Source organism: Rhopalosiphum maidis, chromosome 2 (assembly GCF_003676215.2).
Source record: "Rhopalosiphum maidis isolate BTI-1 chromosome 2, ASM367621v3, whole genome shotgun sequence".
Lineage (NCBI taxonomy): Eukaryota > Metazoa > Arthropoda > Insecta > Hemiptera > Aphididae > Rhopalosiphum > Rhopalosiphum maidis.
In genome coordinates, this window is record NC_040878.1 from 71834258 (window position 1) to 71846494 (window position 12237).

At 33.2% G+C, this 12237-nt stretch overlaps 1 protein-coding gene across 1 annotated transcript in view; it reads left to right on the forward strand.

The window, feature by feature from the left end:
- The window catches only part of LOC113553415 (semaphorin-5A), a 45901-nt gene extending 35278 nt beyond the window's left edge, over positions 1 to 10623 (forward strand). Inside the window, exons 4-14 of the mRNA XM_026956733.1 lie at positions 2599 to 2806; positions 3436 to 3735; positions 3846 to 4045; positions 4543 to 4725; positions 5446 to 5716; positions 5805 to 6173; positions 6804 to 6993; positions 7092 to 7445; positions 7604 to 7774; positions 7951 to 8250; positions 8997 to 10623. Coding sequence (XP_026812534.1) covers positions 2599 to 2806; positions 3436 to 3735; positions 3846 to 4045; positions 4543 to 4725; positions 5446 to 5716; positions 5805 to 6173; positions 6804 to 6993; positions 7092 to 7445; positions 7604 to 7774; positions 7951 to 8250; positions 8997 to 9388 — 2938 coding nt within the window. The 3' untranslated portion in view covers positions 9389 to 10623. The remainder of the gene's footprint in view (positions 1 to 2598; positions 2807 to 3435; positions 3736 to 3845; positions 4046 to 4542; positions 4726 to 5445; positions 5717 to 5804; positions 6174 to 6803; positions 6994 to 7091; positions 7446 to 7603; positions 7775 to 7950; positions 8251 to 8996) is intronic.
- The last annotated feature ends 1614 nt before the right edge of the window (positions 10624 to 12237 follow it).

Sequence of the window (12237 nt, forward strand, 5' to 3'; positions counted from 1 at the left end):
ATATATAGGCAGTACGCGTGTGTATATTTTATTCTTCGCATATACCGACGCACAACACTGGTGCGGTCACAGGCATAGATATACCATGATATATGATCTCTTGCGTCGTAAATGTCAATTACTATAATATTATTTTATTAAGTGTATATTATATGTATATAATAACATATTATATATAGTTATAACTGCGGAAAAATTTAAAAGACACGGATGATCTGCCGCGCGGCAGTCGGCAGACCCGGATTGGGTTGAAACTAAATTATCGCCGGTTTTCCGACGCTTTTTAGCCGTTTAAAATTTTTTGAAGACCGGTTATTTTACACCATTGAACACCGATTTATTGTGTGACTTATGTGTCTTTGAAACCAGTTTTCTGTAATTATTGCTAAACCGTCGAATTTATCGTATCAATAAAATAGTTATTTATTTCGTTTACGTTCAGTATTATATTAATACTGTAAATACGAAAAATAAAACAGCGTTGGTCGTCCAACACAAATAAAGACATGTCTCAACGTTTATAGAATAAGACGTACTTAATTATTGAACATCTGGTTGGGCGTTATATTATATTGTTTCTGAATATAAACTTAATTTTTCATTGTCTCAATGTTATTTATGCCTCTTAGCGTTTTAATTATAATTTAGAGGCACTAAATATAATAATACTTAGTGTATACTATCATCAAATGTTTAAATAATTCACACGCATTGGGCTTATGTTCAATTCAATCGAAAAACACATTAATTATTTTTGGAATATAATATTATATCAGTCGAAATTCATAAAAATGTTTTTTACACGTAAACAACTTCCGAATACAGATTCACTGAATATTATATATTTATCTTAACAAATCAACATTGATTAAATAATGTGTATAATTATAAATTATGATGACTCGAGCAATTACCAAGGATAGTCTAAATGATTCATTTTTGTGATAATCGATGATCTGTATATTTACATAATTTGTTATAAACATACTAACTGCTGACAAGAATCGTGAAACGAATTTACTTGTCCTGTAAACGGAAATTATAATTATCAATATTATTATCATACGAATATATAGACATTAGACGTCGTACTATGTGAAACATTAAAAACTATCTATATCGGAGCGAGTATTATTTTGTTCCACGAGTAGTCGTATTCTTCGTTTATATGTAGGTATAAAATATAAATCAGAAGCCTCAGCGAATAAGATCATCACGATATTTCGTGTCGTCGTAATTATTATTATTCAGCCGACTGTTTAAAGATTTCATATTAATTTAGCTACCTGTACAGATTTTCCGTTCACTTTTAAATCGTCTAAATACAGACTCGTATATTGTATGTATAGATGAAAAATCGTGTAGGTTAAAAAACCTACATACAATTCTATAGGTGTTTGTCTTGCGATAATTCCGTTTTATAGTCTTTACGGAAACGCCACTATAGAATTTATTACTTTATGACGGAATAAACATGAATATTATGCTATAATTTTTAAACTATACTACTGAAGTTTATTGGATTGAACTAATTTTAGTTCGAATTTAAAATGTGTATTAAAATAATAAAACGAATATGATTTAATAATTCAAGTATACGCACTTTAAATTATATATAATATCATTTATACATAAAAAAACGTATTAAATAAAAAATATTAGTTTGACGTTGTTTGTATTTTCGTGTTATGTAACTGTTATTTGGTTATCTAATCAAAAAGTCAAATATAATTTTTTGATTAGCGTTATTTCCATGTAATATTGTTCAAGTTGTTTGAATAAAAAATAGTTTTTCACTTCATATATTATTATTATTATTATAATAACGTCGCAAAATATTTACCTTCTGTAAGTATCAGCATTATAATGCCTATAGTCAGAACAGGTGAGGTTTAATACCCACGTCTGTTATTAGGTCCAATTTTGAATTCATTAATAAACAACGCGATGAAAAAAATCCTACCTACGTAGCAATTACCGTATGGCGGTCGAGGCTGCGGTGGCGACGGTTTTATATCGTCCCTGTCACACACATCTGGATCATAACGGCGGAGAATTATAAGCCGTCGAAAGGTGGAGGGTCTAATTCTAGATTGTAACGGGGAGAGAAAAGAAGGAATAAATTTATACGAAAATTATATCGCGCCAGTTGGTTTTTTCTATGTAATAATGATAAATTAAATTGTTTGTCGATAATACATCTATATATATATAATATTGTAAACCAGTTTCTTTTTTTCTCTTACTGAAATGCGCCCACACGGCGCCTGGTGCATCGGTCGTAATTCGCGCTGGCGCCTCGAGGAATTTCCCAAATTTCCACTATGCCGCGACTCCGGGAGTCGAAATTTTCGATGGACTATCCTTTTTGTCACGAATCCGATTCCGGGGCCCGGGTTCGAAATCGTCATTCCAAAACTCGCGGTGTTTTCATGACATTTGCAAACATATGTTCGGAGTTCGTGTTGCGTCGTTATGCGCGTTACAGCCGTTCCCATACGGTGTCTCGTTGTTTAATCATTAGAAAAAAAAACATCAACAACAAAGAGGTCAAGACTTTATTTTAATTTTTTAACATAATTTTTTTTTTACCGACAGAGACAACATTTACCGTCTGGACTTGGACGATTTGAAAAAGATCGAGGCTGCCCGATGGCCGGCTGCTGAGGAAAAGGTGCAGCTGTGTCTGGTAAAAGGTCAGAGCGTCGACGACTGTCATAACTATGTCAAAGTACTACTATCTACTGGAAAACGGCTTTTCGCATGCGGAACCGGAGCCTTTTCACCACAGTGCACATGGAGAGAGGTAATAATACATTAATAAATCGTTTTGTTTCCGAGCTTTGGGTTGGCTACTTACAGCGAAAAGTATAGTACTCAAAGTATTGATAATTATTTTAAAGCGTCTTGCTAATTTAGAGAGTATAGTTTAAAAATACGATACATGAACTATTATTTTATTATTTACTGTATTTCGTGTATACTTTATACTCGTTATCAAATAATTCTTGTATACATTCTACTTTGTTGATAATTGCATCGATGTTTAAACAAACGAGTGTATATTTATTTATACATACGTCCTAATAAAACTTTAAGAGAATTAAACATGGATAAATACGGTAATTTAAAATTTTCAACATCGGTCATTATTAAAATTGATAACGTTTATTTATGTGATTTTAAAACTACCTTTGGCCGCCCCCCCGGACTGGATCTATGATGATTAGAGTTAGTTTACAATAATGTTATACTATTATTATTCTCATCCGAGAGCGCATTTAGCCAATTATAATACATCAATGTCAACAAGCACGGTGAAAGTGTGTCATCGTTCTCGGTTGGGGGAGTGCATGTGTGAGAGGGAGCACTTTTAATTTTTATACTCGGAATAATTATTGTTTATATAGTTATAACGTTTCTATGTGCCAATAGATGGAAAATGCCAACAGCGTGACCGACACCGTACGTGGGGTGGGTAAGTGTCCTTACAGCCCGCTGTCCAACATCACAGCCATGATCACGCTCAACGGTCAGTACTTTGCCGGTAGCCCAATGGACTTTTCGGGCGCAGACTCGGCCATCGTCCGTGATCTGGGTGCTTCGTATTTGCGGACAAAGAATTATGATGCCAAGTGGCTGAACGAGCCTCAGTTCGTCGGATCATTTGAGACCGACGCCTATGTGTACTTTTTGTTCAGAGAAAGTGCAGTGGAATACATAAACTGTGGCAAGGTACGTCTTTAATTGTCATTTTAGTATAGAAAATAAACCGTTTTCAGCTTGGTCCGGAAATGTGTAACCGTTTAGGAGGTATATATAAATATAATTGTAAATTTTTACAGAGGGTGTACTCAAGAATTGCTAGGATGTGCAAAAACGATGTGGGCGGACAAACTATGCTTCGAGACAACTGGACCACGTTTATTAAGGCCCGTTTAAACTGTTCTTTACCCGGTGACTATCCGTTTTATTTTGATGAAATTCAAGGTATGACATATCTACCGGACGAAGGATTGGTGTACGCTACATTTACTACACCGAGGTAATATATTACTGTAATTTTTTTTTAGTAGGTTGTCCGATTCCTGCAGGCTATATCGTCTAGCATTAGAAATCTCTTTTCATCGGTTGTTGCGTCCAATCTCATCGTTCAGACAATCAGTTTTACGAAGAATACTTTTAAACCGTATTTTAAACTCGTACTCAAGTGCAAATTAATATTAATTTATATTAAAAATATGTAAAAAGTATTCATTACTTTATAACATATAACATTATATAGTATTCAGATACATATAAAACTCTTTGAAAATATTAGAAGTCTGTTTCACATATTATTTTCTTTAGAGCATGTTTTCGCGTGAATGGTAACTGTAGCATTTTATTTTAAAATAAAATCAATCATCATATATAATTTAGTTTCTAGTTTTTCAACTATCTATAGGCGTTATTATTATTAATATTTATTTTACTATTACCTATGAATTAATGTGAGTACTTGTATACCTAAATTAAAACACGTGATATTATTTTGTACAGCAATGGTATAGCTGGATCGGCAGTGTGTAGTTTTAATCTTACTGCTATAAATGCAGCGTTTAATGGACCATTCAAACACCAAGCCAGCGTTGGTTCAGAGTGGGTACGATATAACCCACCGCATCAACTCAACCACGGACACTGCCAAAGACAGGATCCAAATCAAATACTTGACTCGTCGAGGTATTTAATTTATTATCATTGTTATTATTAGTAGTGCCTATATAATATAAGTACCTATTGTACTAGAGTTTCTGAGTTTATTCAATATATACTTATATACATATATTTAATCCTATAGTTTAAATACGATATAACTTCGATGGTGGTCGAATCGTTTGTTTACCCGTCATTTTTTTTTTTATGTAAATCTGCTAATTCATATTAAATTATTCTTTTATTCTGTCAATTTTTTATACCTATTCATTTTCTATGAACGTACAATACTGAAAAATGACACTGCAGACTATTTTCAAAAGTCTTAATTGTATCCAAATCTAACCTAACGATTTAGAAAACTTAAAAAACATAACAGTATATTTTGTGAGTTATTTATGACCGAGTTAGTCGGGTGTCATCATACAAGAGTTATAATTGCATTTTTCATTCGTCCAAACAAGTTTTATTTTTTTTTTTACAATTTTTGATATACCTATACGGCTATAACTGAGTTATGTTTTCTAGTAGTAGATGACTGAGAATAAAAGTGGTTTTTGATGTGTTAAATATTATTAATATAATTCACTTGAACTATTTATATATTTTTGATTTACGTTAATTTTCGTATATAATATATTATGTTTCGGACAGATGGTGTCTGGTATAATAATAATATGTCAGTCATTATTGGTGGGTAAACCGTATATGTTTTATACTCAAGTACTATGTTTCCTATCTCTATAGATACCAACTGATGGACAACGCAGTACAACCCACCACAATGGACCCACTATATTACAAGCCATTGGAAATTCTCACTCACATTGCTGTTGACGTTGTACCGACCAAACCGCACGGATCTTTAAAAGTCTTATACGTGGCCACGACTGAAGGAACAGTGAAAAAGATAACTATTCTACCAAAGTCATCAGTCACGTGCACGCTGGAAGAATGGAACATATTTCCCGAGGGTTCTGGTTCCCAAATCATGGCGTTGCATTATTTGAAAGTCACGGTACGTCGTAATACCTAATATTTTTTATGCGGTCGATTACAGAATAATTATGTGTTCATTCGATATCATATATGTTATGGTTGCACAGGATTCGATATACGTGGGCACTCGTGATCGGGTGTTGAAAATACCGGCCCAGCACTGTGGCCGGCACCGGAGCAAGGAAGCGTGCATGAACGCGATGGACCCCTATTGCGGGTGGAACGAGCACGTCGACAAGTGTCAACCGCCGACAAACGGTAACATAATGGAACATAATTGGCGACAGGATGTTACCAAGTGTCCGGACCGGTCGAGGCCAATCGATGGTGGTTGGTCTAGCTGGTCGACATGGACTGCGTGTACACAAAACGTAAACGGCAAAGAATCCACCGACCAATGCTTGTGTTCGAGCAGAACGTGCACGAACCCCGAACCGAAGTACAACGGGGCCGATTGCCAAGGTCCTACCATACAGGTGTGACATGCAACCAGTTTATATTAAACTACCTAGAGACCTATATGCACTAATTAAACCTACTGTCGGACTGGCTATTATTCTATTAACAATTTTTTTTACCAAGATGCTTTACCCTTAACGACAATTATTGTCGCAAATAATTTTTATTGTTTTACTTCTATTTTTTTTTTAATTTTATTATTTTACATTTCCACAGATAATACCCATTAGTTCATTACAATAGTGTATTTTGATTTTTTTACGTAAGCAATATTCTTCTAAATTGGTTTTATATGCTAATTTTTTAATACAACGTGCAGTTATCATAAAGATACCAGTCCTTTATATTCTATTTTAAACTCGAGTAAAAAATGTTACACACCCATGTAATGAGAAAAACACTTTTATTGAACATTTATTAGAGTAGGTATACATGTATGTATGTGGTACGTGAATACCTACATTTATTTTAAGATCATACAGATAAATTAGTTGTACTACCGGGAAATTATAATATCCTACGCACACATTTATTATATTCAATATACATATATAATATGTATGTATTTATACACGTATAAACATGATTACACGTTAACTAACAACGCCATTGACGCGCATAAATTAACTTTCATTTTTTTCTCATAGGTGACTAATTGCACTGTACACGGACAATGGTCTGGTTGGTCGGACTGGTCAGCGTGTACGCAAAGTTGTGGTTCTGCTGTAAAAGTCAGAAAGAGGACTTGTGGAAATCCAGCGCCGGCATTCGGCGGTCGCGTTTGTGTAGGGCGCGACACCGATGAAATGTTTTGCCATTCGAACCCACCTTGTCCAGGTATGTGTAACTAGCAGTGTTCATCTCGACGACCATCGATGCCGTCGTACGATATTTTTGTTATTAACTGTTATATTTTTTTACCTAAATTATCACAGTTTCACCACCTGTCGTAAAAGAGCCGGGTTGGAGCGCTTGGGGTGCGTGGGGCAAATGTTCAGCCAAGTGCGGTGGAGGCATTCGGCAAAGGTCGCGGTACTGTAACAATCCGCCGCCACAGGAAGGACAGGATTGCATCGGGTGTTCCGAAGAGTACGAACTATGTAACCAAAAACCGTGCACGGATAGTATAAAAAAGATATCGGCGTGGTCACCTTGGGTATCCGCGGGCAACGGTACTCATAAAAGATACAGGTTCTCGTGTAGAACGCAGCCAGACATTTCGGCATTAAGCATTATGCAGGACAAAGAAGAAAATAGATTGTGCCAAGATGGATCGTGTCACAGACTTGGTGAGTTATCTATTACAATTATTATCTGTATAATAATATATGCACATCGTATCTAAAATTAAATTTATGTAGTACCTATATTATGCGCTCAAATATTAAGTATAAAGTATTTTTTTATAATTATTTTAAAATATATATTTGTGTAATTTTTTTATTAGATCAACCATCTGATTCAGAAGACTCGTGGTCAGAATGGTCACCATGGTCCGCTTGTTCTGCTGATTGTGGTGGTGGTGTACAAGTCAGGACTCGAACCTGTGAAGGTCCTTTAGATAATTGTGAGGGACAAAACACACAAACCAGACCTTGTAATACACAGGAATGCAAAGGTAATTGAATATTTTTTATCGGAAATATTTATGCTACGTATTATTATGTGTATTATACTCTGTATATTTATTGAAGTATTATTTATAAAAGTTAAACTAGTTCCTAGTAGATGATAACTATATATTTTTAAATTTTTCATTGTAATTCTAAAATTTTATATTTTATTATGCCTTAGGAGAGTGGAGTTGTTGGACAGACTTTAATGAATGTTCTGTGACTTGTGGCGAAGGCGTCAGAACTCGTACGCGCAAGTGCATACAAAAGGGTACGTCTACTGAAGGATGCGATGGTCCTTATGAAAGCCAAGAACCGTGTTACGTACCTTGTCATGATATGGATTTGGGCTGGGAAGACTGGTCAGAGTGGTCGGTTTGCGATAAGGACAACCAGAAACATCGTACGAGAAAATGTACTTTTGACCATTGCTTGGGACCCGACATTGAATCTATTCCTTGCTTTGAGAAAAACGAGATCGGTAAGCAATCATACCGACATTTAAAATGAACATGTAAAATTAATACTCAATTGCTGCCTATAAACATAAACTTACCTAGATATTCCTTGTGATTAGGAAATTGTTAAAATATAAATTGAAAAAAAAATAAACAGTTGCGATAAAAACAGCTCTTGTTAAGATTTCATTAGTATTTTTCACAGTTTTTCAGTAGGTTTTTTATACTTAGTAGGTATATATTTTATATATAGTAATATATATATATACAAGGTTAATATAAAAAACAGACACTCTAAACTAAATTACGGAATAGACTCGAATTGTTCGATCTATATAACTTATTTATACGGATTTACTAAGTAGACAATGAAACAAACATAATGGTCAACGAAAAAAGTGGGAAGCAATTTAACAATAATAAATAATTTTATTTTCCAATTTTCCAACTTATTTCATTAAATTAAGACAACGATTGAAACCAAAAACTGTATTTTTTTATTATTTAATCGTTAATGTATACCAAATTGCATGCCATTTGCAAACGGTTTTTACTTGAACTCGTTCTAATAATATATCCATCTACTCACCACATTCTCGAGTTGCTTCTGCGCCATCACTTCTTGCACCCATACCCTTACACACCGTTATCAATGTACATATACACCACTCACACGGTAAGCTCACCCACTCACCTCCCTTAAAACGATAGATTAATATTTTGACGCGATCGTACAGTCATTTACACGTTTCGTTTTGTCCCGGTGTAGTGAGCTCGAGCGGATCCACACTGCTAGTGTGCCTGCTGTCTTTCTTGACTGGCGCCTTGGTGGCCGGCGCCGCGTTCTGCGCGTGGCAGAGACGTCGTAAGCCGAAGTTGCCGAGTAGCCCGCACTACATCACCACCAAGCAGAACCCGTACGTGACGGTGCCGATGAAGGAGTACCGCGCGCCCGCCAAGCGTACGCCGTCGTTCACCAAGCCGACCACGGTCGGTGCGCAGCATCACGGCAACGGTACCGCGGCCACCGGCACGCTTCCGAGGTTGTTCAACAAACCTGCCGACTACGAGACTGCCACCATCAAGCGGAACAGCCACAGCCTGGTCAACGGGCACACGATGCGCAACCGTCCCGACTTGGAACAGGAAAAGTTTTTCTAACCCATCACACCGCCAAACAATAATAATATAATGTATATTAAACGTGATGGTCACCATATTGCTGTGATGATCATCACTCGTCATTATCGCGGACCACCTATACAGGTTTACATCATTCGCGGTTCCTTGCCATTTCTGCACGGACAAATTCGGATTTTTCGACCGGTAGTTGTCGTATAACATTAGCCGGATCGTTGTCGTTGTGTCCGGGTTTATTTATTTATTCTTTAATATACCTAATTCGATTATTTGCATTTTCGGATATCCGGATATATAGACTACTACTACTGTTGCTGCTGCTCGTTATTGCTAGTCATTACGTAATTTTCCTTTTAATTTTCTGGCAAACGTATCTAATTTAACTCGGGATATTGGTAACTGATACAATTCGCATAATATTACGCTTCTACAGCAATTTATAAAAACCTAATTTTATATTTTGATCAATAATGTACATGACATTAGTCGGTTAGCCTTTGATTTCTGTATAATATTATAAAATATTATTGTTGAATAAATAATTTTTTTAACCGATTATTATATATACAAATGCTATACGGTAAATATGTAGTTAAATCAGTTTGACCATTTCGTTTTTATTTTATACAGCCGAAGACTGTTTAAAAACACGATGCATAGGTATAATGATATCTGTTGTCGAATTACATCCATTATTGCTTTACTCTATTTATTATAAATAAAATCCAATTTGAAAAAATCATACGTGAAATATCTTAACCAGTAATGTATATTTACATCTTTTTAATAGGTATTAATTAAAATTGTAAGTTTAAGTTGGGGGTATTAAGTGCGCATAATGGTGGATTAGAATCGTTTTTCTAATCATTCATATTATTATATTACGCAATATGAAATATATTTTATAGTGTCGTACCTGCCTACTTAAAATGGATATGTATCTACCTAAAGATGTGTTAAATAATAGAGTTTATTTTTAACTTCGTAGAAGTACATTGTAATTTATAAATTAACGACTCAAAACACTGATAAATTATATATTTTTGTCGCTAACAATATTAAAAACCACCATTAATATATAAGATAAAAATCGGTAAAAAAATAATTTATAAAGTAATGTAAATAAATGGATAGATAGGTTATTATTTTTGTACTTTTATACTAAACAAGTACGCATTGTGCCAATGATATTCATGATTGATCTATTATTTTGATTAACTATGAAATATTAATGACTGAGAAATTTGTTTATTTTTATTAATGTTTTAATTCATAAGTATAAAAACTATGTGAACAAAACGTGTTAAACATACAATATATTATCGTATTATTTATAATATATATATAAGTATAATATATAACTCATGTTGAGTACCTACATTTTATAATATTGTAAATAATTTACATTTTTTATTGTATGTTGTTGTCCAAATTTTATTTATGTAAAATGCATAATAAATACATATGTACTATGTTTAACTGTTAAATAATATATTTTTGTGAATATGATATTTTTTCGTGTAAATATAACTATTTTTAAGTAAAAATAGAATAACAATTATTATTTTTATACTATTTTTTCGTGGTTTTTCATTTTCGTTTACCAATTATCATATTAATTTAAGAAACATTAGCTACCTATAATTCTAGATACGTTTTTAAATACACCCAAACATTATTTAAAATAAAAAATATTAATTATATTACCTTAAACTTTTATACTTAAATTTAGGCAATAAGAGGAGCATGACATCACGAGTGATTTGTATGTATACGGTATACTATACAGTATTAGTATAGTTAATGCGCTTCAGAAATACAATACAATGATTATAAATAAATGTACCGGTAACCGATTATACTATATACTATAATATTGAAAATACCCATTGGTATAGAAATATGTCTAGATATAATAGTGTTTAATTTAAAATATTTGGATACCTTTTTTCAGTTCACATAAAAATATGGAAATTCTTTGCTATTTAGTTCCGTTGATTCTATTTTTATCGTTTTTTTTTCTATTCTATAAATATTTTTTATTCTTTACCTATACTCAACATTGACCTTCTTTCTATAAAGATCAATTTTCAGTACTTTTGTAGACACTAACTCTTAAATGAACGCTTATCATCAGTGGCCAATTCATTGGTTTTGTGTATACCATTTGAAATTTTTATTGTACATTTTAGTTAATATGTACTCGAATGCATAATTTATGCGTTAACTGACAACGGAGGTACGAATGTCACTACGTATGTATGACCATAATTGTATTTTAAAATTATTTAATTATATTATCAACATAAGATACCTATCTAAAATACACTAAGACAGTTAGACGTAGTAGGCACATGATCTTAAATTCTTAACTAATGATTATAATATTATATCTACTATGTTACATTATCGTATATTTTTGATAAATCGTAATTATATTGTCAATGAAATCTAAAATCTTTTTAAAAAATTTACAAAGTTGAAGTATGTATATTTTGTTATTTTTTTCTTAGTGCAGGGCCACCACAAAGGAAGGAGGGGATCAATGAGTACCGTGGTTCCGGTGCCCTCATTCTCTGGGTGCTCGGAAAAAAAACAACATTATATTCATATCATTAATTTAATTTAGGAAAAAATGAGTTGAACATTTACAATATATGTGTATACTATTTTTATCTCATAAGATCGTAATGAATAATTTACATTGTATTTCATTATTCGTAAATATTTTTTAAAAAAATGTTGATTTTTTATATTAAGCTGCAATAAATTAGTGTTCATATGTGTTTTGAATTGATATCAAGATAATTAAAATAACTGACATTTTAAAGAAGTGTATAACAGCAAAAAAAAGCTGTATAACCATTATT